At 33.4% G+C, this 27,787-nt stretch overlaps 2 protein-coding genes across 5 annotated transcripts; one reads left to right on the top strand and one right to left on the bottom strand.

Annotated features, from left to right (window-relative positions):
* Positions 1 to 150: 150 nt before the first annotated feature.
* LOC8271527 (probable magnesium transporter NIPA6) lies at positions 151 to 5,837 on the bottom strand. 4 transcript variants are annotated; one of them, XR_001535785.3, is made up of 10 exons: positions 5,304 to 5,837; positions 5,129 to 5,185; positions 4,720 to 4,810; positions 4,466 to 4,626; positions 4,263 to 4,390; positions 3,452 to 3,589; positions 2,621 to 2,695; positions 2,411 to 2,524; positions 1,732 to 1,824; positions 1,215 to 1,263 (listed from the first exon to the last, which is right to left on the bottom strand). XR_001535785.3 is itself a non-coding variant. In XM_002526984.4 (9 exons), the coding sequence occupies exons 1-9, from the start codon at positions 5,440 to 5,442 to the stop codon at positions 907 to 909; spliced, it is 1,050 nt and encodes a 349-aa protein (XP_002527030.3). In that variant the 5' UTR covers positions 5,443 to 5,758; the 3' UTR covers positions 151 to 906. The 4 variants fall into 4 exon arrangements, 3 of the variants coding, with proteins under 3 accessions (XP_002527030.3, XP_025014514.2, XP_048229645.1); XM_002526984.4 differs by lacking the exons at positions 2,411 to 2,524; positions 2,621 to 2,695 and adding an exon at positions 151 to 1,028 and having other exon boundaries at positions 1,143 to 1,263; positions 5,304 to 5,758; XM_025158746.2 differs by lacking the exons at positions 2,411 to 2,524; positions 2,621 to 2,695 and adding an exon at positions 151 to 1,028 and having other exon boundaries at positions 1,143 to 1,263; positions 4,720 to 4,839; positions 5,304 to 5,750.
* A 14,130-nt stretch (positions 5,838 to 19,967) lies between these two features.
* LOC8286126 (exosome complex component RRP45A) lies at positions 19,968 to 26,987 on the top strand. Its single transcript, XM_002531082.4, has 10 exons — positions 19,968 to 20,265; positions 20,723 to 20,932; positions 21,190 to 21,285; positions 21,425 to 21,539; positions 23,059 to 23,139; positions 23,259 to 23,447; positions 23,517 to 23,809; positions 25,249 to 25,307; positions 25,892 to 26,139; positions 26,494 to 26,987. The coding sequence occupies exons 1-9, from the start codon at positions 20,129 to 20,131 to the stop codon at positions 26,101 to 26,103; spliced, it is 1,392 nt and encodes a 463-aa protein (XP_002531128.1). The 5' UTR covers positions 19,968 to 20,128; the 3' UTR covers positions 26,104 to 26,139; positions 26,494 to 26,987.
* Positions 26,988 to 27,787: the final 800 nt, after the last annotated feature.

The following is a 27,787-nucleotide window of genomic DNA, read 5'->3' as shown; positions in this document are numbered from 1 at the left end:
TTATTATTTATAAAATATTAATAAAAATTACTTGAATAGAAATAAAATTCCATGGCTATTTTAATATAAATAAATTTTTGCACAAAAAGTCAAATTATACTATAAAAAATGCTATTGAATATTTTAGAATTCAGTTTAATAAATGATTACTAAAAGAAAAATACATTACTCTTTAAATTAATAATAACTACAATAATTACAATAATAATTGTTGCTGCAAATGCTATTACAAAAGCTCTCAGCTGGTACTCTTATATGAATTATTAGTTTTATCTTAATCAATGGAAGTAGACATTAAGAAATTAATAAAAATAAAGAATCAGAATTCAACTAGTGCTATGGAATGAGTCTTTCAGTTTCAGAGTTTCATGTTCTTCCCAGAACTGATCAGAGTAACATTTTCACTCTTCCCACATATTTAGCTTATGAACGATCAATCTACACACCTATGAACAACTGATCACAAATACCACTCTGCACCCACATCCTCACTTTCACTGTCAACACACTAAATTTCACAGCTTAGAAACTCCTCCATGATTCCAGCTTTCTTCCTAAGATTCAGGTTTCAGTGGAAGAGTCACTCTTTCGAGCTAGCTGCCTTTGATAATTTCAGAAAGTTGAATAAACCCTTCCTTCCAAATGAAATCATGGAAACACCAAATAGAGACCCACAAATACTTACAGGGATCAATAACCATTCCATGCCTCTGCATAAAACTGATTTTCTAAGATGCTCGCTACTGAGAGCCACTAGACAATCACATGAAAGTAAACTTTCCGTGCGTGCCATGTTTCGATGTAACCAGAAAAGTACTGTGATAGCATGGAGATTCCACTGGAAAAACTTGGGATCTTGCCTTTCACAACTAGATGAAATAAGAGGTCCCTTACTAATTAAGTCTACTACTGTCTTCGTAAGCACATTTCATCCGCAGATGGCACATCTACCTCTTCATACTTGAAAAATTCTGCATTCCCGCTGCAGAGTCCAGTAGATAATGTAGGAGATAATGGAGCATAACCACCTGAGTGTATCGAAGGTATTTAGCTAGATTCAGTTATTCAAAACACTGAAAAATGTAAACACAATATGATTCATAGAAATCACAAAGAATGTGAATAAACGTTGGTTGCTGCACCTCTAAAAGAAGAACTTCTCTCAAAGTCTCTGGTTGAATGTAATAGGACCGTACCAGAAAGCACAACAACAAATCCGCATATTTCAGATGTAATGCTTCCAATGTTTTGGCCATCCCAATCCTGAGATGAAATAGTTTACCTTTTTAGATTTTCATATCAAATAAATGATCATGACTCCATAAAATTGTGCTAACTAAATATATTGTTGCCAAATCTTAAGACCCATGGAACTCTCACATAAAATTTGGACTTAAAAGTTAACATTTCGGAATTTAGGCCTGGACTTCGTAAGTTTAATTATCAACCAAAGCCTAAATACTTCAACCTCATAGTGAGGCATACAATCTTGCAGGGAGCAGGGCTATGATTCAAATGCTGCCTTAAGTGAACAATTTCTATGCATTCAATATAGTTACTTAACATGTCTTGTTGTGATCAATATACAAAACCATACTACAACAAACAGAAGCTGCCTTGATGTTACTCTGTTTAATAAAGTGAATTTAAAGCGAACAAAATGCTGGGTAAAAGAAGAATCTGAAGTAGCGATATCCATGATGTAAGTTATCATAAGTGATGCAACAGCACCTTGAACATGATGACACTCGCAAGAATTGTAAGCGATGTGAACATCACGTAATAAATGGGTGAAACAACTGCAGTGTTGAATGTATCAAGTGCCTGAAACATTAGAGTTTGAGGTTTAGAGCATTATAGTAACAATGAAATAATAACAATTGCACCAATTTCACATTCAAAAAATTTCACATTATCGAACTAAGAAAATAGATAAAATGCAACCTAGTCGTACAACACTTTAACATTATACAAAAATTGAGTGCTTCATCAGATATATTATTACTGGAGAAAAGTATATAACTATACTTCTTTCAAAGGGGAAAGAGTGTGAAACATGTAAAACAGTTAATGAAGATGAAATGCAGAAATAGAATTAGTGGTTAATTCATAATATTCAGAGGTTCATGGGTTCATTTATTTCTGGAAATTTATTAGAAAATGATAAACCAAAAAGGATTAAAATCCAAAATCAACCAATACGCAATGGAAATGTATGTTTCACCGTTTCTAATAATAGAAATCTGTCAAATCATAGTATGTGGAAAATTAAAAATCTAAAAATCATAATATTAGAACTTAAAGCATTTCATTTGTTATGTACTGTACACGCTAGACTGAAGTAGACTATCTGTTATTACAGAAAAACCAGAAATAAGACACTGAATCCTTGGTAGTTGGTATATCCGACCTTCAGGCAGCTTAATGACGCAAAGCATGTCTAGATTCAATTTGACACCAACAATACTTTGCGGAAGATCACCAAAAGGGCTGCCTCCCCAACATTGCAAACTATACCAAGAGACTTGCCAGCAAAAAGCAAAGAAAGACAAGTTTAAATCTAGGTAACAAGTTGGTAATGCACAAGTAATACATATGAGATTCATCTGAGTGCATCTACCTTCCACTTGATTGCAATTGTGACTAAGTGTCCTTTAGAAAATTCCATATTAGTCTCTAGAAGCTTGAAGATAGACTTCACGATAAATAGGGACAATAAGAGAAAAAGAAAGATAAAGGAGGCTCTTCAGGTAATAATCAAACTAAGAAAATGAAAATGCAAATATCATCGGGAAAAGAATCCGAAATGACGAGTGCACATGTAGGTTTAATCTTTTAATTGCGTAGGTTGTGAAGGATAATTACATTCAACTTTTTTTTTTTTATGTAAAGAACATTTTGTCGTCATCTATTATATGACCAGAAGAAGGTCAGCTAATAATTAAGATCCAAGGCCATTTTTAGCATTCTTAACCTAAGATTCTTGTGAAGAATGCTGATATTAACACTCTTTCAATAATCAAGACTAACATACTATGACCTCAGCAAGAAAGCACTTGACTGATTGGAGAAGCAGACTAATAATTTTATTTGATAAGAAAATATGCTGACTGATAACTTCAGTTTACACATAAGCAGTTATCAAATTACATCTGGCGTGTGTATTCTGGAATAACTTGCTACCAAGTGAGGGTGGACTGTGTGGTATGTCTAAAAGCATCTCAATTTACGAGACATGGCTGCCAAACTTTAAAAGGAATTTCCAGTGTAAACATGACAAAGCAAGCCGCTGGGAGCGAGAAGATTTTCAGGGAAAAGGAAGAATGAAAAAGAGATAAGGAGCTTATATTTGTTACACCCTTTAGTACATATGCAGTGGCAAGATTTTGCAGATATAAACAATAAAAGCTGATCGATGGAAACTAACAAGCATGAAAACCCCACCACTAACCTTGTTGAGATAATTCATTTGAGTGATGACACATGTAACAACGATAGACACAAAATACCAAGTCTCTGGATAAAGTAATTGGTTGTTTCCTTCCAACGACAATTTTAGAGCAGTTCCAACAGCTTTGACACTCATAACCTGCATATTGAACATTGCTTTTATATACATACGCAGACACTGCTTAACAGAAAAAATAATAAAGGAGAAATATGATTCATTCAGTTCCCCATTCCAATACTCAAAGGATAACCACATCTAAGGCAATCATTAGCCATAGCCAAAGCCAAATTAATAGGTGTTCCACAATACACGCAAACTAGTTCACTAAGGGAAACTCTCTTCAGCTTATAACATTCTTCTCCTCAATCACCTAATAGATTTCACCAACTCAAGACTCTTAAAATTCAAAATGTTCCAAGCAAAGAACAGATGAATAGAAGTCCATTTCTATAACCAAGTCTGTTCACTGAAAGAATGATCTTTTACAATCATTCAGGCAAAGCAGAACATTTAACTTCAAAGTCACATAAATTTAAAACATACAGAATTTTTTCTTTTTTCTTTTGAGTTGCTGGTGAAACTTAAGTATGAAAACTGATTATAGGTATAAAAAAAAAAAAAGAAATGGAACAAAGGTGATTATAAAAACTACATTAGATCTAATAGAATTATTCTGTTGTATCCAGACTATCCACTAATCAGAATTTTTATTAGATCACGGTGTTTGATTCACCAAATAGATTTAAAGATAACACAGAAAATAAAATATTAAGAAAAAAAAAAAGTATTATCAACAGTTCAAATAATTTACCGAAAGAGAACCCATCAATGAACAGATGCCAGTAAAAACTAAGACATCTGAGTGCCCACATCGTGGCGAAAAATGGAAGATCAGAATAAAAACAAGGACGATCACTGAGGCCACGTAAAGCAAGAAAGCTGTGACATATGGCAGTATGATTAGTCAACAAAAGAGTGATATAAAAACAAAAGTAGATGGAGGCAAAGACAAACCTGGTTGAGTTGCCATACTCCATATTTCTTGAATGGAAGTGATAGGATGCTCCTGAGGTGCATGGATCACAATTATAATAGAACCAGCAATGCACATCACACAACCCAAGACCCCTAGCTTTTGCAACTTCTCATTCAAGATAAAGTGTGCCAAGACAGCACTATACAAAATTCAGATGAAACGTACATTATTTTAGAAAAAAAGACACTGGAAAAATTCAGACAACTATATGTAAACATTACTCAGAAATTACCTGACAATAATACTTAATGCACCAAGTGGGGTAATTAGAACTGCTGGCGCAAATGCGTACGCGACAAAATTTGCGACCTCTCCAATAATCACTATATAAAAGTATACAACCATGGATATTCTACAAACATTCAGTGAACAGATCAAATGGGAATGTAAAATTACGATTTCACGTTCTAACGAACTAGCAATTTAACAATTTGACTACTATAATAAGTTAATTAATTTCTGAAGTTACAGTCTTGAATCATTAAAGTTAATAATCAAATCAAAGAGTCACAAGTACAAACGTTCAAATAACAATGACATACCCATTAATTCCATATCAATAAGGAGATCATAACAGGTTTCACGTCCACCAAAATTAAGCAATACCCACAAAAAGAAACGTAGAGAAAAACCCAACTTACTGGTGAACATGCCCAACCACCATAGAGGCTCCAATAGATATGAGAATCCACCAACACCTACAAAAATCCAAGAAACAAAGAAGAACCCAATTCATAAAACCAAAAACAGAACCATAATCAATATAAGGAAAAAGAGAAAAGAGGAAGAAGAAGAAGAAGAAGAAGAAATAGTTACCAGCTCTAACACCAGAAGCTGCAGCTGCTCTTCTGAGGCCTTTCTTCTTGATAATGAAGCTTGCTCCTATAAAAGCACTTGATGATAAAGCCAAAATAAAGCCTTTTAAATTGTCTTTAGAAAAATCCATATTGAACATATCTTTGTCTCTTGTGTTGTGATCTTCTTTCTTCTTCTTCTTCTTCTCTTCATCGAAATCAACCAATCACCAGCTGTTGTTTGCTATTCATATTCGTCAGCGAATTTGTGAATATGCTCCGTCCACTGTTTCTGTTTGTAGTGATTGATTAAGGGAGCAGTTAGGGTGTATTGTTAATACAGCTAATTTCTGTGTGCACGTTTTCTAGCAGGGCTCCACGTAATTAATCCAGAACTCAACTGTCACCCGTGGGGCCTTTATCTTTATGCTCAAATACTTTTGACTCCCTAAAATTTGATCCAATAAGTCAGCTTCTATGTTTCTAATGTTATATTAAAACTCCTTAAGGTTATCTTTCCGCCTGTAGTTATCCTACTAGTTTTTTTTTTTTTTTAAGGCTAAATATATATTTAGATATCTAAATTTTTATTATTTGATCGTTTTAATTTTTTAATTTTGATATAATATAATAGATACTTTAATTTATATATTCTATAATATTTAAATATTTTTTAATATGTGGCTTCATTCACACGTTTACGTATATTCTACAAACGTGTGTTAATATTATTAAAAGACATAGTTCAATTTCAAAAATTAAAATTGTTTAAAAAGGTTATGAGATAATTATATTTTTGGCATATTAACTTGGTAAAAAATAATAAAGTAGTGAGTGAACTTTTAAAAATAACAATTAGGTGTTTGAATATGTGAAAAAATGACATAATAGTGTTTTAATTAGGCACCTATTTAAAATACTGACATGGACTTTTTATGTGAAATGAGGTGGAAAATAGAAGCTACGTGGCAGTGAAGTGTTCTAAAATAACGAAATTACTAAGTTGTCCTTTACATAGCAACGTGTTTTTACCCAATGTTTAGAGTTTTACAGTGTTAAGGTTTCATGATTTGGGAGAACTAAATTAGGGAATGTTGAGTTGATTAAAGAGAAGGTTAGGGTTTGAGATTGCTAAAGGTAACTAAATTAGAGAATTCTAACAAGATTCACGACGATGAAGAGGTACATATCTTGTAATTGGTGTTTTGATTTTTTTAATTGTTGGGTTTGTCATATTCCATATATTGCATCTTAATGTAGAACTTTTCTAAAACAAATAAAATTCATATGTATTTTCTTTATTAAGTTAATGAAGTGAGTGACTGCATTTTGTTCTAGTTTCTTAGTTTTGTAAGCTTATGAGTTTTAATCTTGGTGTGGTGTTAATTTGTGTGCTTTTACTATTTGATTTGACATGCATTTTGTTCTGTTATATTATGGTGGAATGTTTATTAGTGATTTTGGACAGAAACAAAAGATTGATATGGGTGGTAATTTAATGGAGGTTGATATAGATGTAGAGACTTGTTATGATAGCCTAGCCTAGATAAGCGGTCTAATGAGGGCGGGAAGTGGACGCCGGGGCAAGGATAGGATGTCTGGACAAGAAGCGGCTTCTGGCAAGCTTTTAGGATGGCGGCAGCACTCTAAGATACGGGGGTACCTAAATGAATCAAATTACACATCGGAAACGGGGCAGGGAATGTTGATAGCATATATGTAAAGAGTTGGTACTAATCACATGAGGCGTTTTTTGGTTGTTTGGCTGTGGAGTTATAGGAACTCCAAAGTTAAATGTGTTTGGTTTGAGAAAATTCTAGGATGGGTGACCTCCTAGGAAGTTCTCAAATCCGCCAAGGGGATAAAACCGTAAGACTAGTCGGGGCCAAAGCGGACAATATCTTATGTGATCTAATTTTGAGTCATTACAAATGGTATCAGAGTAGGACCCCTCTAGTAGATGTATGGTTCGCAGACGAACTGGACAAAAGCTAGTGGGCATGTGACAACCTAGCCTAGAAAGCGGTCTGATGAGGGCTAGAAGTGGCGTCGGGGCAAGGATAGGATGCCTAGACAAGAAGCAACTTCTGGCAGGCTTCTAGGATGGCAGCACTCTAAGGTACGAGGGTACATGAATGAATCGAGTTGCACATCGAAACGGGTAAGGAATGTTGATAGCATATATGTAAAGAGTTGGAACTAATCATTATAAGGCGCTTTTTGGTTGTTTGGCTGAGTTATAGGAACTCCAAAGTTAAACGTGTTTGGTTCAGATAAATTCTAGGATGGGTGACCTTCTGGAAAGTTCTCGAATCCGCAAAGAGAACAGAACCATGAGGCTAATAGGGGCCAAAGCAGATAATATTTCATGTGATCTGGTTCCAGATTGTTACACTTTTATTTTGGATTCTTTTGTGAACTTTTTAAGAGAGATAATAGATAAAGTGGTGGAAAAAGTTCATTTTAGAAAGCCAGATAAAAGTCTAGCTTTTGGGTTAAGGTTATTATATCGGATGTCAGTGAAAGACATGTTAAATATAGTAAAAAATCATGGCTCATTTTGGGTTCTTTCATGAACTTTTTAAGAGAGATAATGGAAAATAAAGTGGTGGAAAAAAAGTTCACTTTAGAAAGCCAAGTAAAAGTCTAGCTTTTGGGTTAAGGTTATTATATTGGATGTTAGTGAAAGACATGTTAAATATAGTAAAAAATCATGGCTCAATGGAGATATATACTGATCATAAAATGATAAGAGAATATGTGAGGGAGCTTTGGGGAATTTTAAATAATGATGAGGGTATATGTGACCTAATAAAAGAAGGAGGCTTAAATGGTTTTGAAGCCCTAAAAATTGATTATACCATAACCAAGTCAAAAAATGGTGTAAGCAGTAATGAGGCAGTTACTGTAGAAACAGAGGGAGCTGCAACAGTAAGAAATAAGTCTCTAGCAGCAACTAAGTTAGTGGTTGGTGTATGCAGTAATGAGGCAATTAGTGCAAGGATAGAAAGAGATGCAAAAGTGAGAAGTGAGTCTCTAGCAGCAATGAGGTTAGTGTTGGGTGACAGTAATGAGCCAGTCATAGAGGGATTTACAAAACAAAGTGAATGTGAAACATTTGCAGCAGAAAAAAATGAATTTGTAGATTTAGTTGTTGAGTTGATTAAAGATGACCAGTTATTCAACAAATTCGTAGTAAATGAGTGTGAAACATTAACAAAATAAAAAAAAATCAGGGTCAAGAAGTGTTTGTAAATGAAGATCAATTGGATGATGCTGAACAAATGGATGGGCATAATGAAGAAGCAACTAGTAATGGAGATATAGTCACAACAGCTAATACAAGCTTAAACAGAACAACTGAAAATGGTTTTGGTTCCACTGCAGATGAAGATATAAATTTGAATAAAGAATTTGATGAGATTGAAGAGGATAGGGATTCTAATGAGGAAATTGTAGAACGTGAGTACTTGACAGATGATGATGAGGAGTTACAAGAGGCTAGAAATTGTGTGAGGCAATTAAATAGAAAAAAATAAAAGAATTGAAGTTCCAGTTAGTGGGGGGAATGAAACAAGCAGCAATAAGGCAAATGTAAGAGAAGAACAGCCGAGCTTATTGGGTGATGCTAATGAAACATACTACTTTAAGTCTAGTGATGATTTACAGTACAGTTAGCACAAAAGGTTCAGATAAAGATCATGCAAAAAGGAGGAGGTCTAGATTTCCAACATTTCAACCAAAGGCTGAGAAGATCTCTTTTTCTTTAAGCATGCATTTGAATGGTCCAAAATAATGCAAAGAAGCTCTAATAAGATTTGCAATGCAAGAACAAAGGGAGATAAGAATTGTAAGGAATATAAAAGAAGAAGGTAGGGCAAAGTGTGTGAAGAACAATTGTGAATGGATATTTTTGCTTCTAATGACAGTGTAAGTAAGAGGTTCTTGATAAAAATATATAGGCCTAAACATTCATGCCAAATTACTTACAAGAACAAAAGGGTCACTATTAAATGACTTGCTAAAAATTACATTTTACAAGTATAAATACAATGGGAGCATGAGGTTGGTCGATTTGAAGGTTTGGTGAAGAAAGATTTAAATAAAGATTGAGATGAGTTTAACTAAGATAAGGAGAGCAAAAGTTTGTGCCTTGTCAATGCTACAAGGTCACTTAACAGTAGAATTTGCTATATTATGGGATTATTTGGGTGAAATTGTTAAATTAAACCTAGGAAGCACTACTTAAATGAAGGTCAAGAGACCTATTCCATATCAATTCCCAATTTTTGATAGGCTTTATATATCATTTGAATGCTTAAAGAAAAGATTGCTTAATGCGTGTAAAAGAGTGATTGGTTTAGATGGGTATTTTTTGAAAAGAGCAATCAAATGAGAGTTATTAACAGTTGTTGGTAGAGACGTGGACAATCAAATGTTCTATGTTGCTTGGGCATTAGTTGATTCTGAGAGGAGAGTTACATAGAAATGGTTTATGCAGTTGTTGCAGGCAGACTTGCATCTTGATAATGGTGATGGTTGGACAATTATTAAATATCAACAAAAAGTAATGTAGTTAGATTATTTGATTTATTTGATGCAATTAAAGAAATTCATTATAAAAATTCATGTTAGTTATAACTAATGAAACAATTGTTTAAATGCATGGACTGTTAGATGAGTTGCTAATATTCTTCAAAAAGTTGACATAGGTGTTGTGCTAGACACTTGTATGCAAACTAAAGGAAAATTCATGGAAGAAGTGCAGACCTTCAAAAGCTTTTTTTTGATGTGTGCAAAAGCTAAAAACATGCCAGATCTTGACAACAACATGAACGAGTTAAAGAGGCTGTCACTGAGAGGCTTGACATTTTGACTACTCATCCTAGACAATAGTGAGGGCCTACTTTAATACACATGTAAAATGTGACATTGTTGATAATAATCTAATTAAGGCCTTTAATGGTAAGATTATTAAAGCTATGACTAAAAATGTGATTTCTATGTTAGAAGATATAAGAAGATTGGTAATGACCAGATTGGTTACTAATAGGAATTTGACTAGCAAGTGGATTTGGAATTTTGGTTATAGAATTAGAAAACAAAGATGCATGATAGTTTCTTAGAGAGTGGATAAGGTCAAGTGATTTAGAATAGGGATTGTGGATTTGAAATAGTATATAAGGGACACACATATATAGTTGACTTGAGTAATAGGACCTATCCTTATAGGAAATGGGAATTAACAAGAATCCCTTGCCCACATGTTGTTTGTGCCATCCTTTATTTGGAAAAGGATCCTGAGGACTTTGTTGATAACTGGTATAGGAAAGAAAAATAGCAAAAAGCCTATTCTTGTATGATGAAGTCTATGAATAGTAGCAAGTTTGGTATTGATTCACCACAACCGCCTCCGTATAAGAAGATGCCCAGTAAACCAACTAGAAATATGAGAAAGGAACCTAGTGAAGCAACTAGTAGTTATAAGCTTTCTAGAAGGGGTAGGATAATGACATGTAGGACCTGTTCTCAGAAAGGTCATAATAAAAAATCATGTCCTATATTGAAGAACATGCCTCAACAGCAAACTGATAGCCAACAACAACAACATGCACGACCAAGCAATTCTAGACCTCCAAAACTTACAGTAAGCATTACTCCTATAACATAATTTCAATGAATGTAATTTAATCGCTCAATCACTATTTTTTTTTTGTAATTTTAGCCTAGACCATCCAACGCTAATAGAGCAACTATAATTCTCATCTAAGGTTCCAACTGAGGTCTAATAGAATTAAAATATTCGAGGGGCAAGGAATGAAAGTATTTTCTCAAACTGAGAGTAAAATTTGTGAAGGATCAACGAATGAAAATGTTTCTCAATCTAACAGATTGTCTACCCAACCAGTAGCAGGTTATGGTGTGTTTATAGATCCAACAACAGGACATATGGTTACAAATGTAATATTAATTTCTGTAATTTCTTTTCCTTTATAACTATAACTTATTAACCATTGTAACATTAATGGATTAAATGTATATTCATATTTGCAGCCAAAGACTAAATCTCAAAGGGTAATCTATAAGGAGGGCAAGACAAGAATTGGTAATGAAGCTGAATCCTCTTTTATGACAGATAGAAAACGGGCTTTAAGAAGTGGGGCAAGCAATTCATCACTGAAAACTAGTTGGAGGTGTTTTTTTTTTCATTTTTCAAATGTAATTCATCAATTATATATGTTACCTAGTACAAATAATTTTAGGCAAAAGACAAAAAAAAAGGTTAAGGAGTAATAAAAGGAAGCAAAGGGGAATCAAGTATAGTCATCTTCAACATCTAAAGCAAAGAGAAAGAGTGCTTCCATACCATGTAATGCAGCAGCAACTAAGAAAAAGAAATCAAAGGTTGAAGGCACTAATTCTATAAACCAAGAAGCACCTCCATTTTCAACTTTCTTTCCATTGCCAAAAGGGCCTAATTGAAGCCAATGTATTGTTGTTAAGATGATAAATATGTCATTTATGTAAGTAGGCAAATCATGCATTTTGCGGATTCTGCTATGGCAACATTCTTGTAGTTTTTCTTTTTTAGAAAACAAAGATACTATAAATTTATGTTTATGCTATGTAATTTTTTGAACAAATTACTTCTCCCTTTGCTATGTTATATCATATTAAATTTATTTTTGTGGACCATTTATTTATGTCCAGATCATGTAAATTGATAGATTATGCCTATTAATAATGCAATGTGATATATGTGCAGCTTCATTTTATTTGGTTATGCTATATCAGATACTTCTGCAAATTCAATAAATTGAACATAAAAATCACTTTCCAACAGTGAGACACCATATTGCTACCAAGATGTCATTTTATCAAGCATCTTGTAGGCATATGTTTATATCCTATACATTAACACTAGCATATCACCAAGAAATTCATAAGATAAGCAGAATTTCTTTAACAATTTCATAAACATACAACAATAAATAAAAATAAAGCAAATGCATAAATAAAACACAATTGCAATAATAACCATATTTCCATTGTAATTCTAATACTAGGATTACATTACTTTTCTGTCAAGAATTATAAACCGATTACACCTTCATTAATACATCCTAACTTACAACAACTATATTACTGGCATTTGTATATAATTACAACTATTGAGAAAATTCCCCATGCCCATAACCACTTCTCTCTTCTTCGGTTCTCGTCCCTTTCAGCTTCAAAATTGCTCCCCTGCCTCAGTAGCCTATGTATGATTTTTTTGCCCCTTTCACATATCTCAGGATCAACCCATCTAAAAAAACCACAACCACAATTTCCTAAACCAAACTCGTAGCAAAGAAATCTCCTTCTTAGGTTTCTGTTTGTCCATAAGGTCCTCAATACGAAGCGCCTTTGATAGAAGCAAAGATCACTCTTCATAACCTTTCTTTACGAAATAACTTCAAAATAAAAGAAATTTAAAGAGCAGGAAGAGAAATGAGAGAAATGAAGATTATGAAACAATTTTGATGAAAGAGGTAAAGAAATAGAAATGAGGTTAAAATTTCTCTAGATTTAACCCTAATGTCCATATATCACTAATAAATCCATATCATTTTCTCACGTGTCCAACATTTCTTAATTTTTCATCCATATTAGCAAGAATTTCAAGGATACATGTAGGTGACCTACTTAGAACACTATTATGTCATTTTTTACAGGTTCAAATACTTAATTATTATTTTTAAAAATTCAACCGTTGCTTTATCATTTTTTGCCAAGTTGACAAACCAAAATATAATTATCCCAAAAGTTATAATAACAAAATTTATGTGTTGATTAGATTAAATTAAAAATTAAGATGTTAAAATGACTAAATAATTAGAATATAGATGTCTAAATATGTATTATGCTTTTTTTTAGCATATCTGGTTAACTCAAAAGCAAACATGATTGAGTCGTGAATCAAATATAAAATAAAATATGCTATAGTACTAGTATTAAAAAGAAAAATTAAATACTTTTAACTCTTGAGATTTGATTTTAGCTATGGAACCTTGGCAATTCAATAAAAATCTATTGGTTTGTAGTCTATTGATGGTGCAATACAATCGTCTCAAATTCAATTTCATCATGCACCCTATTGGGTGAGAGTCTATGATCTTCCAATAGGGTGTTATCATGGAAAATCTGAAATCTAGAGTTATATAAAGCCCAATGATAGTTTAAATGGTTGCGAGTTAAAAGATAAAAAGGGATTATAGCCTTTAAAATCCTAAAAGGATTGCTTACAGATAAGAGAAATAAAAAAATGCAAAATGTCACAAGTCCCTTTGTCTAAAGCCTAAGCTTGCGCGAGTCTAGGGTGATCGTGCACAAGTTCACCCTGAACTTCCGCAAGTCCACTTAGACCCTGCACGTATCACTAGCCTCGCGTGTGTCCAAGGTGAGCTTGTAGGTGTCCAAGGTAAGCTCGTGCGAGAGGAGTGTTGACTTGGGAGCATGGGCCTATGGTCTTAACCTAGCGCCTGTTCATGTTAAGCTTGCGTGAGCTCACCCTCGCCTTGTGCGAGGACATGCTCTTACCTCGCATGCATTTAGTTTGAGTAAAGGTCAACTCTAGGTGACGTATTGATCATCCATTGGGTGATTTTAAAGAGGGAAACTTCCCTCTAATCAAATTTTGATACATGTCAAAACCTCATTATTAATATTTGACTTCTTTCATTAAGTAAAAGGTTAGGTATTCTTTCTCTAAAAACCGATTTGAGCTTGAATTAAGTTGCAAAGATAGCCATCTGAGGGCTCAAATTTATTCTTATTTCTGCTTTTCAAACTTTTTCCATATTTGTTACATTATTTCCGTCTTTCGCATATTCTTGATCCATATTTATTCTTACACCTCCTTCTATAATTCTGTTTTAAAGTGCTTTTCTAAGCCTGCTAACCTCGCTTGAGTGGAATCTATACCCATAAGAGGTAAGCTCCCGTCCCTCATAACCATATCATTTTAAGTCTTATATTTTGTATTTCTATCAAAATGGAGTCACTTTTTTTAGGCCACAAGGACCTAGGCCACTAAGCACGCCCGAGCTCGCCTTCTACGCGTGTAAGGTAAGGGAGCTCAAGGCTTAAACACGATGTTGTTTTGCTTAAAATATTGTATTTAGTGTGTTCCAAGCCCTAGTTCCCTAAGCTCGTGTGAGGCCAACCCTCTACTTGCACGGGTCTAAGAGCCATTTAAACCTAAACAACAGTTTTTGTGCAAAAACGACTATGTTGCTTCACTTTATTGACCCAAGGATTGACCTTGCACAAGTGGGACCTGTACTTGTAAGGATTCAATCTCTCTTCTTTAGAATGGTATACTAACGTGTGAAACGATGTCGTATGTCTCATGTGCCCTAAAGAGACTGTCCTTACACAAGTGGAGTTTGTACCCATTAAGTTATGATGGAACAACTAAAGAGGGAGATTAATATAATGAATCATTGATTATAACAATATCACAAGAAGTACAAACTATTTAAGATGAGATTTTTAAATATTGTTCCAATACCTATAGATGAAGAGGGCATTTTAGCTTATAAAGATAGTGATGACAATGACTTAGTCAAATATCTACCTTCATGTTTACCCAAACTTTGTTAAAAAATATTTTATTTACTATACTAACATTTTAATAATTATATTAGTAGGTACCATGACGAATATGTACACTCTTAGTGATATATTTAGAGTTATTGGACGTCATTGGACACCAGATGATAATTTTTCATATACAATGGATCCAAATAAGCATAACAATGAGGAGGTACACATTCAATTAATAAATGAGTAGAAATTTCAATTATATCAATGCTAAATTCTACATGAAGAAGCATTGAAACTTCAAATATGAGTATTGCATCTGAGTGATATTAATATGAGTCGATCTACTATCTTTGAACTACGCACTGCTTTATATCGTATTAGAAAAAAAAATAATCGAATCAAAATTCATCTTAATAGAGAATATTTCTATCAGCAAGTAAATGAGGCCCTTGAAAATGAGAATCAACAATAAGGTATAATATTTGGAGCTTTAGGAAATTTACGTGATTGCCTGTTTGATATAGATTTTTTTTATAGTAATTAATAATCATATGTTTATCATCAAACACAATATATTTAGCATCAAATAAAATATGTTTATCATGCAATTTATGTAAAAATATTTAAATCACATTGTCATGATAATACATATTTTATTATAAACCAATATCAGAATAAAATAGGAGTTCATATTTCTTCATTAGACATTTCATAGTCTGATGCATACTTATAGCAACACATGATATTGTTAGCTCATTCTCATTCAAGTTTCTACTAGTCAATATTACTTGTTCCTTTGCTAGCTGTAACATGTAATATCTTAATCATTAAAGAAATATTCGAATATTCTCTTCACAAAGCCATTTCAGTAAAATCTCATAATCTGCCATATTTTTTCGACGAAGTGCTAATGAGTGACGTTTCACAACTGGAGCTTCTAATAAACGCAAAACAAAATCAAATTCTATACTTCCTTGATTCTAAATTTCCATTCATGATGCAAACCAGCACAATACTTTTTCGAATCTATATATTTTTTAAAATGATATTGAGCATCAAATTATAGTAGAATCCAAACTCTTTCCCTTCTACCATAACCTGAAGAACTAGCCATACTAAAATTCAATATGATTTTTAGAGTTTGGTTGTAATATGATTTTATATTATAGAAAAAGAATTCATAAGAACAATAATTTATTGTATTAAACAAATATAATGTATAGTCATATCAAATAATTTATATGTAGTGAAATCATATAGTGGCATGTAGTCTTGCTAACTAATTTTTAGGCATCATAGTGAATGTGATATTTTTTTATGTTGCTATTTTTATGGTATTCTAGGTATGGCAGCTCATCAACGTGATTACAAGATATACTTAAACAAACAATGTTGTATAAATTAGTACAATTGGAACTCTTTTATTTAGATTGACACCTAATAACCGCATTTGTTGAGTGCACTATAATATTGCAAAGATATAGGGATTTTGACTGGACTACCTATTGACGGTTGTATATTGATTGAGCCTATTAGATATGATTGGCTTGCGTTATGTGAGAGACTACTTGGGTTGCACCTTACTACAGAGTCGATTAGAAGGTCACAACTTCTATTTTTATGGATGCGCTAATTTTGGCAACATACCACATAGAATTGATAAAGAAACAATTCATTGTCATGTTCAAGCTTATCTTTTACACCTCATTTCAAGGATCCTATTTTGTGATAAAAGTATCAGACGAGTATCATTAGTCTACCTACCATATTTAGAATATATTGGGACTATTTGTCAATATAGTTGGGGAGGTGCATGTTTGATATTTTTATATAGAGAGTTGTGTACTGATTCGAGATATCCTCTTATGTCACAAATTAGGGGTGCACTCTTTCTATTGCAACTATGGGCGTGGGAGAGATTTTCATTCATCACACCGATATTGCATCATATGATGTTCCGCTTGGACGAAGGTATCCAATTTATGTTAATAATTTAGTTATTTGCCCAATTGTTTGTGTGCATATTTGATAATTTTACAAACATAACAAAATCTAGATAGATCAGTAATCGCGTAGTCTACAAAGTAGCCACACATGAGATTCGTGAGATCCGATTTAGGTTTGATGTATCTCGTGGAGATGAGATGTGTTCAAACTTATATTTTAAAATTTTTAAAATATTTAAGTATATTTATACTATTAATTTGATTATAAATTATCTTTTTAACATTACATATTTTCTTAATAAATTATATGAGTGTCATACATACATGAGGTCATTAGGGACCTTCCAACTGACTGCTTACATAGTCGTGATATATAGCGAGCTGTAATGATATATATTCATATTGTTAAATGATATCAATCTGATAGAGTTTTAAGACAATTTGGATTAAAACAACCAATCCCTAATCCACCACAACAAATTGATGCATTACACTATGTGGTGGTACATGATAATATCCATCAATTGGGTAGAGCAACATTCTAGATGGATCGAAATTTGGAATAACAGAGCTCATTGGATAGTTAATGGGACACTATCAGATAGACCACTCCATTACCATTCAAAATACATGGAGTGGTATAGACGTGCCACACCTATATGGATCTCATACTGGGGTGCTGCAATTGGAGCATCGGTCAGTTGACATTACCTCTTTATTTTATAATTTTATGTATCTATGTATTTACAAAACTATAATTTATTATTTTTTCATAACTTATGTATAGGCTGATGCACTTGAGCATATTGGGATGACAAACTCTGTCAAAACCATACATCAACTAGCTAGAAGTTCTTAGGGGGCACTAAATAAGGATAGACGTACTATCACAATTCTTCCTCTGCATCTTGCACCTGCTCCTGAACCATTGTATGAAGACATGCATGGTCCCAATACAAAAGTTGCCTAACCGTCAAGACGACGATGCAACAGGCATAGAGAAGTACCCATCTCACATGCTGCACATGTGCTACAGTGCCAGAACCAGTCTCATATCATTAATATTTTTATGGAGCATGAACTTCATACACAACTCCTTCTGCAACAACTATAGCTTCAAATATTCCTTTAGCAATCTTAGCCCAATCCGTTTGTTGATCCATCAAGCTTTATGCAAGGTCCTTCTGCAACATCTTTCTCAGTTTCTTTTTCAACATCAGGTTCATTCAAATTATGGGCTAGACCTATTTTCACGCCTTTTTAGCCTCCTTCTACAATATTTTTGATGGCACAATTACAATATTTTGACTTGTAATTGATGCAGACACTATCAGATATGATATTGCTATTATTTTTCCATTCTATATTTCAATCCTCTGTTTCGATTGTTTTTCATAATTTTCCTTAGTTGAGTACAATGCCAACAAATACGTATGCTACTGTGAATGATGCCAGAGATGTTGATACTGATGTAGATAGTCGTAATGTTACCGATAATGTTGAACATCTTCATAATGATCTTCAACCGATTCAATCAAGCGATCATTCTTTCATTGAGATGGATACTACACGTACGAATACTCGGAGAGACAGAAGATTAAGATCAAATGTTTGTAGAAGAAATTGTGGCATATAAATACTATTATTATGTATGTATTTGATTGTTTTGTATAATAATTAGTTTTAAATTAATCAATTATCTTAGAATTTTCCTAATATATGAATGCTCATAGAAAATTTGTGGGATATAAATATTTTTATTAATGTATTTAACTATAAATATATTTTATTTTTTAAAATTTATATCTTCATTACGTATAATATTTTTAATGTAATTACGTATTCTAATATTTTTTTCGTAAATAAAATTATTAAAATTGATTAAAATTAAAATCATTACACAAATATATTAGAATATAAAAAAAGAACTCATTTTACCTCTATGTTCGCCATTTTTGTTAGTGGACACTTTTTTTCTCTTTATATCTTACATGTCCACCACTTGAATTGGTGGACAGGTCTTTTGCATTTGTTTCTTTCACCTGTCCACCACTTGGAGTGGTGGACTGTCCCATGTCCGCCGGTTAGACCAGTGAGTAGCCCTGTCCGCTAGTCTAACTAGTAAGCAAGTGTCCACATCCAAACTGAGAATTACTTCTTAGTATACTCTAAAAATAGAATTTTCTTAACTTTTATCCTAAATTAAGATTTTTTTTAAATACTCTAATTAAAGAAAAAGCCGCAGAAATGAGGAGACCAAATACGCCCACTCCCATTCCTAATAGAGATATCGAATTCGAGATTTCAACCTTCAATACTAAGTCCTAGCTATCAAACTAAAAAGAATTTTCTTTAATTTTTTATTTATGCTCCTAATTAAATAAAATAGATTCTAATTAATTTATAAAAATATTGTTTTAAACTAAAAGGTAATTTTAAGTAAAATATATTGATTCAATGTGCTAGATGAATAAACAATTCATTGCTTGTAAAAATTTACACATCAGCCTTAGCTACCATGTTTTTAAATGACCTAATTACAAATTAAATTCTGAATTTTATACCTTTTAATAATTTTACCTAATTGTTTTAAAATTTTGCAATAAATATTCATTCTTTTAATTTATTTTTAAAAATATTTTTCGATGACAATTTTTAAAGTTTTATAGTAAAAAAAAGATGTAGGAAATCGATTGTGCTTATTAAGAAAATAATAGTTATGAATCAACAAAAATAGTTTATTCTAGACTTAAGAATATGACAAGTAAAAATCTCATGTACGTATATTATTTCACATATTTTATATTTAAATGTAATAATTTTTTTATTAATTTATAAATTTTTATATTAGTAAGTATAATTGACTTGCGATGTCATTTTTCTTATTCTAATATTTTAAAAATTATTACTGAAAAATATTTTTAAAACTAAATTAAAAATATAAGTATTTATTTTAAAATTTAAAATAATTAAATAAAATTATTAAAAAATATAAAATTTATTATTTAATTAATAATTAGTCTTTTTAAATTCCATTAAACGGATGGTATTTTTAAAAATAATTACAAGTATAGGAATTTGTGCGAAAGGTTAAAATATCATATGATAAAATTAAGAACCAAATAGTTGGCGATTTTTGTTTAGGTAATTAGGAGTAAATAAAATAAGAAAGAAACCGGGTATGTACCAGACCTAATACAAGTAGACGACAAAACAAGACTCCCCGCCTCTCCCGCCCTTGGCCGCCGGATGCTTCCTGCCTCTTTCTTGTCACTAGTAGCTTGAGTTGCAGTTGTTTAGCTTAGTAAAAATGGAAGGGAGAGTAGCGAGTACGTGGCGAATGAGTGTGAACGAGAAGAAATTCATTGAGAGTGCTCTGGATTCTGACTTGAGAATTGATGGTCGTAATTCCCATGAGTTTCGTAAATTAACTATCAAATTTGGCAGGCAAGTTGCTTCTTCCTAAATAATTGATATTGGTGCGCTAAAATAGTACAATGGGTTTTATCTGATTTTACTGGGAAACTAGTGAAGGCTTATGTTGTTTTTTAGATTATAGTGTTTGTTGGGGTATTGCATGTTTGGTGTGTACATTTGTGATGTTATGATAATGGGTTTAGGTTATGAGTTAATGAGGCAATAGAATATTTGGTTCCCCTGCAATTGGAAATTTGTGATCCTACTTTGATGAAGGAATGTTTAATCTTACGGGATAGGAGTTTGTTGGATGAAATTGCATTGCATTGTTATTGCTAGTAGTTAGTTGCTGGTAAATTTCTTGGATGGTGGCTTGGTGCTTGTATTTGAGTTATTTCCTTGGACATTCATATTGTTTACTCTTTCTTTTTTTCTTTCTAATTTTATATTTTCTTAGTGGGATTTGGTTTTCATTGTGAATTTGCAGAGAAGATGGATCGTCAGAGGTGCAACTAGGCCAGACTCATGTCATGGGTTTCGTAACAAGTCAACTAGTTCAGCCTTATCGAGATCGACCAAATGAAGGGTCGCTTTCTATTTTTTCGGAATTCTCTCCAATGGCTGATCCTTCATTTGAGCCAGGCCGTCCAGGAGAATCTGCAGTTGAGTTGGGCCGGATAATTGATCGTGGTCTAAGGTTATTACTCTTTTAATTGTTGCTTCATGATATCTTCTATTATCACTATCATTATCATCATTGTAATTATCTTTGGATGTCTTTATTGAAGAATATGGTAAACAAAGAAGACTTTGTGACATGCATATGAACTATTTATTTATAAAAAATTAGACATGCAAAATATTTCCTTGTTGTGCATTTACACAATGTTGGTGTTTATGTACTGGTGCTCTGTATCAACATAAGTGCATTTGACAATTTAAATCTATATGCAGGGAAAGTAGGGCAGTGGATACAGAATCACTTTGTGTTCTTGCTGGGAAGTTAGTATGGGCCATTCGGATTGACCTTCACATCTTAGATAATGGGGGGTATGCTTTAACTTCTCCTCCTTCCTTTCTTCTACCTTCTTTTTTGTTTTGTTAATGCTCTTGTAAATTCTTTTAATTCATGATTCATCAAATTCTACAATGTTAATACCATTATTGTATTTATTTGCTGTGGAAATAGAAATCTTGTTGATGCTGCCAATATTGCTGCTTTAGCTGCTCTCTTGACATTTCGAAGACCAGAATGCACATTAGGGGGAGAGGATGGTCAACAAGTGATAGTTCATCCGCCTGAGGTTTGCTCAAGTTGTATATTGTAAATATTGTTACTGAAAAGAATAAGAGTATAAAGTGTGAACCTGAGTATAAGAGTATAAAGTGTGAACCTGAGGAAGCATAATTGTGGGTCTTTATATTAAATTCCTTTACATTTAAGGTCCTCCTTGGACTTAAAATTGCGGAGGCACCTTTGATTTTCTTCATTTTTAAGACATTTTAGATAAAGTTAAACTTTGCATCCTCTAAAAGGTACCATTGTCTGAATGGTTTTATTGTTTTACTTTTTACCTTGGCGAGTTATATATTGTGTTAAAGACCTGCTTAGTCTAATTTTATTTTGGTTGTGTTTTCTTGCATAGCATCTTACAACCAACAAAGTGTTCCTCGCTTTGTAGTGGTAGGGTTTCTTCCCTCATCGGATTTTGCACTTCTACCCCACCTCTTTTAACATAGGAGGTATAAGTTCTGATCTTTAGAAGAGTGTACAGGGGCAGTGCATAAACTCAACCTTGGCTGTTCCTTTCTTTATATTTATTTTCTACTCTGAATAAAGACTCCAAAGTGTGTTTTAGACAGGATTAAACATAGCTGCTTTGTATGTTATTCTAGATTCACTTGGGCCTTGGCCTTTCAGCCAAGATCAATCATTTCAATTCTATGCCCTCGTTGCCCTGTTTTAGGTAATGAGTGCAACTTGAATGGGAACCCTCGAATTACTGAGTCTTAACATTGTGCAGTGCAGGAATTGAATTAGATTCCTTAAGTTTGGAGCTCTAGTGTTGGTGGTCATTGCTGTAGTTTTATGTACTGGTAGTGTTTTTATGATGACATATTTTATTTTCAGTAAGGGCATATTAATTTCTACTTGGTTATTCCACTGAATGCTGTATTCCTGTTCTATCTTGCACATTTTACTTGGTTGCATATTACAGTAGGTTGGTGCCTGCCCATTCAGAGTAGTCAAAAGAATTCATCTTTGGTGTTAAGAGCTGAGAAAATGCTTGAGAATACATATAATATTTGACTTCAGATTCTAATATGTTAAGTTTATAAATAAAACGGCAGTGTGAGATAAAGATTTAACAGCAAAAATGAAAGCGAGAAACCAAAGTCTATCTTTCAGTTGCTCAAATAGCAAAATGTAATGCCTCAAATGGGTTAGAGTTGCTTTGAAGTGCTGGAATTTGGTAGGAACTTGCTTGTTGTTGCAGACTTGTCAGCCTTTTTATTAGCTGACCGCTAGATACAACTAATGTGTTTAGAGAACACTCAAGAACCACAAGTTCCGATATTTGTGTGATCTCTGCTATCTGGACTTTGTGCGAATAACAAAAGCTGACCACTGTCTTTAGGTTAAGGCTGTGATTTTTCTCATTTTCTATGTTCTAGCTACAAATCTTGCAGGCTATACAATGTTGTCTTTGTGGCTGCTATCATTTATTGTTTTAAGTTCTAGGATCTAGGATCCTCAAGATTTGTTTTTAGCATTCCTCGTGGTATGATGTTCATTTTGCTATTATTGTTTCGTTCCGACAGGTGAAAGAACCTCTTCCTTTGATAGTACATCATCTCCCTATAGCCGTGACATTTGCATTTTTCAGCAGTGAGCACACCATGGTAAGTAAATTTAGTCCTACAAGTTCTTTCACGTGTTTCTGTTAATGCACATTAATATAATGATCAAGTTATGATATTAATATTATTTTACCATTCAATTTAATGTAAATTTCCATTAGGTGGTAGATCCAACCCATAATGAGGAAGCTGTTATGACAGGAAGAATGACTGTTACAGTGAATGCAAATGGTGATATTTGTTCTATTCAGAAAGCTGGAGGAGAGGGAGTAATGCAGAGTCGTATAATGCATTGTTTGCGTGTAGCATCTAGGAATGCTGAGTCTATAACAAAGAAGATAAAAGATGCAGTGAGTTTATTCATACACAAATTGATCGCTGTTTTCTCCCTGGTCCTTTTGTGATATGATTTTCTGTAGGTTGAAGCATACAACACAGAGAGAGCATTACGCAAGATCAAGCGCCACTCTACTTCTGTTGCTGTCAATGTTAGCACAGCTATTGATGTGAGAGAGCTTGAAAACAAACCTTTCATTCAGAAGGGTATTAGTGAGATATCAAGGCACCAGATGGAGAGATTGAAGCTAACATCTGAAGAAAGCAGTGTCAGTCAAAGTAATGGCATTGACAGTGGACTGAGGTCATCAGAACAAGGGGGAACTAGTAATAGAGAAGGCAATGCCACAAATTTTCTTGGGGGGCCCTCACGCTGGTATGTTTTTATCCCTTCTCCAAAGTCTTTTAAAATTTTTGTTTTGACTGCAAAAACCATTTTTAGAAGGGAAGGAAGGCATTACATTCGTCTTTAAGAGTCATGACTATGATTATAAAGTGAGCTTTTATTTATTTATTTATCTTTCATTTGTCATCAGTTAATATTTCTTTTTCCTGTAAAAACATAACATGATCTTTAGATTACGGATGTACATTTTGTTAAAATGCATCACTGCAAGTTGGGGCATCCAATGGATACGAAATTAAGTATATAGTATATAGTAGTTAAGATATAAGTATTTTCCTCTTCAAAGAATTTAAGATTGAATTCCATTAGCCTGCCATGTTTTAACAATGGAATGAATCATACAAATCTTTTTCTACTAAAGATTTACTTCCAATTGTCAGGACAGGTCGTCTCAACTTGACGACAACCAAACTATTAAAGAAAACTGTGCTAGCAGACAAATCAAGCATCATACATACACCTGAATTCTGCTTTCTGGATGAAAGAGGCTGGTTTGAACATGACATTTCAGGCATTATACAAAATAAAGTTGTTTCAATTCAAATAGAACACAAGAGTACATTATTTACTCTGCTGGAGAAACCACCATATTCTTAAACAACTACATTACTGGCTCTCTGCTGAACATACCACCACATTCTCAAACAACTACATTACTCACTCTCCGCTGGACATCTCACCAAGTTCCCAAGTAACACCATGATCATGGAATAATGAAAACAAGACCAAAACTAAACTACACAACTTTTATTTATCAAGTAGAAAAGCAAATTTCAACTTAAAGATATTGAGAACTAAGAGTCGTGGTTCAGTTTCAGTTTCCTTGCTATAGAAAACAGAACCCAACAACATAAACTAGGTCGTCTAAGATTTACAAGTGTGAAATTTTTGTGTTAGACATTGTTGTATTGTATTGTATTGTATCTTACCATGTTCACCCTGTCTTTCGATTATTTATTTGTCATTTTCCCCTGTTGCATATATTACAACAGTTTCAACAATTCCTTGAAGAAAAATATCAGGTATATGGAAATATTTATCACGAGCCAAATGTTAAAGAAGGCTGACGCTATCCTTTGTAGTCCTTTCGAATCATACAGTGAGTGACCCTCATAAAATTTGTAGCTATGGGTCTATGAAATTTGTGTGTGGAAAATCCAGAAAGTTTTGGGGATAAAATTACGCTGGTGGTCGTGTAAATTTGTTTCTATATTATGGGTACATAACTAACTGAATAATAAAACTGATATTGTAAATTTAAATGCTTCATATTAAAATAAATGTTTATGGTAAATTGCTTGCTGAATATCTGATTCGTTGAAAGCTGAATTGTCATCAAATGCTGTTTAGCTTATTGAAAACTTTCTCATGTCATATTGTTTTCTAATTGCAAAACTTTTTCCTCTCAGGGATCCTTACTCGAAGGGTGTTGATTCAGATTTCCTAAAAGCTTCTCTAGCATCACATGGTATGCAACTTATGCAGTTTGATTTAGAAGTTTAACAAAACTGATATTCTTTAGTATCTGTTATATTTCTCTTTGTTGTAAATTTATTTAAAATTAATATTTCTTTTATTGTCTATAGCAGAACTTGGCATCAAGCTAGTAAAATTATGCATCAGATTTCTCATTGTTTTGTTTCTTGTACATGTGGCTCAGTAGTCAAGATAATAGAAACTTGCAAATTCACATGCTGCTTCATATGATTTTCTATATGCTTTGGATTCTCATTTTCTGATGAGTAATTTTTTCTGGAGCCTTGGTACATGTTTTTCGCATCAGTGTAACTGTGTCCCTTTTGGGACAAAGTTATTATATATCTAACACCACGTGAGATGCCTGCACTCAGTTAAATCACAAAAGAGAAAGTGGATTTTACCAATTCTGTAAAAGAACAATCTATTTTGCTATTACCCTTGTTAGGTTGTCAATGCAACATAGCTTATCAGTGGTTGGACATCAGCCAAATGGATTGGATGATGCTGCATTTGGAAATTGAACCGACTTATTTAAAAGCACAAGTTGACTTGTATTATGTGTGAAACATGCAGGAGTTTCAGCACCCAACAAAGAAAAAGGAGGTGAGCAAAAGAGCACGCAAGCTGTGGACGAGAAGGCACCTGAAACAGCAAAACCAGCTACTTCAGTTGGTGAAACGTTTGAAACTGGGATTCAAACAAGCGGAGAGAAGACTTTGAAAGATGCTGTAAAGCCCAAGAATAAGAGAAGGAAAAGGGCATCGTCCAGCATGAATGCTAGTTAGACAAACTTCTGATGCAAGACATATGTTGATGTTATGGTATGTTGTTACCTTTAAAATCTTTCTAGGATCATAATCCTTACTATGTTTATCAACAATTTTTATCTGCAGAGGAACTAATTTATTTGACAATCTAACTTGATAGCTTACTGTTGGGGTTGTTTGGAGATAGTGTTAGTGGTCCATTTTTCTTTCCTGGATGTAGAAAAATGGGGAAAAGAAGATCTGAAAGAGTTTGCCTTATAAAGTAGTGAAAGATAATTAATTATACTTTATTGTATGTTCAAACACTCCTATCGCTGCCTTGGTTACTATCTATTTTCTTTATTGAAGTAGGTTCTCTTTTTGAGATTCACATGGTTAACTAGTTGATGAATGTTTGATCCCTTGCAGATTCTTGAGACATGGGTTTTTCCAAGGCCCCTTTGTTAAGTTGAATGGTAAATGGTGTTTAAAACCATACTCAAATGGTGAATGGCATGGAGCGGCCAATGAAGTTAAATTAACTCAAGAATGGGACTTGACCCTTCACACACAAGCTTTGCTGCCTACTAAAGGAGTGAGGTATATCATACTTGGCCAAATGGATAGTTTAATTTGGCGTTGCACTGCTCAAGTTGCATCTCCGTAGGTCATTATATAGAATTTTTAGATTGACTACGTTAGAGATGTGTTTCTATTTTAAATTTCTCTTTTTTCTTTCCATTCCCTCAAGCCCAACCCGAGTGCCTCCTCCTTTTTCCCTTTACTTGATAGAGGTGAATATTTCAGTTTTGGTGTACAAGTTCAATATGAAGGTGTTCTGATAATTTTGTTGTTTTATTAAGAGGAAAAAGAAAAGATACTTCATCGTTATGCAAAAGTCAAGCTTTAATTGGACTGTTCAAGCTGTTATTGCTATATCTATCTTCCATAAGCATTTACTTTTCTACTTCAGTAACTGGTGATGGTAGCCTTTCCCTCCTTCCGTAAAAAGTCAATTTTTTAAACAGCTTCTGGAGAATGGTGAAAGCTGCAATCTTAATTAGGTTTAAACTAATATGTTGAGGTGCCAAGTTATGATAAGAGCGAGTTGTAGCAAGGTGCAATAGCATGGCGAAGAGGTGTCAGGCACAAAGGAAAGAAAAACCTGGGCTGCTCTCGCGCTAGTGAGAGAACTCGTTGGTGGTTAAGGTTTTTTATTTTTTTGGACAGATAATGATAATTTTTCATTAATCAAAGTGAAAGAGATACATCCTGGAACAAAATATCAGCTAGTCGAGGGTGGGGACTACACTACCATCCAGGACTTGCTGCAAAAATCAAAGTTTTTGGCAATCCAGTCTGCTTTAGAATTTGCAGACCTAGGAACAAAATTAAATTTACATGAATCAAAATTTTCACTATAATGCAATATCTCTTCCCACCAAGTCTTGAAACTTCCGAAACCCCTTTCTTGCGGTCTATACCCCACTGGGCTACTCAACCAAATTGCACGGGCATTACTACAGAAAAATAAGCAATGCTCAATAGTCTTCATTGAAGCACCACACAACTTACACCTTGGAGAGTCTAAACAACCTCTTTTGATAAGATTTTCACCACAAGGCACAGCATTCCTAGCACAACGCCAAATGAAATTTCTAATCTTTGGTTGAACATTTAAAGACCAAATTGATTTCCAGAATCCCTCTTGAGCCTGAGTTGA

Source organism: Ricinus communis, chromosome 1 (genome assembly GCF_019578655.1).
Source record: "Ricinus communis isolate WT05 ecotype wild-type chromosome 1, ASM1957865v1, whole genome shotgun sequence".
Taxonomy (NCBI): Eukaryota; Viridiplantae; Streptophyta; class Magnoliopsida; order Malpighiales; family Euphorbiaceae; genus Ricinus; species Ricinus communis.
This window is presented reverse-complemented; position numbering and strand designations above follow the sequence as displayed.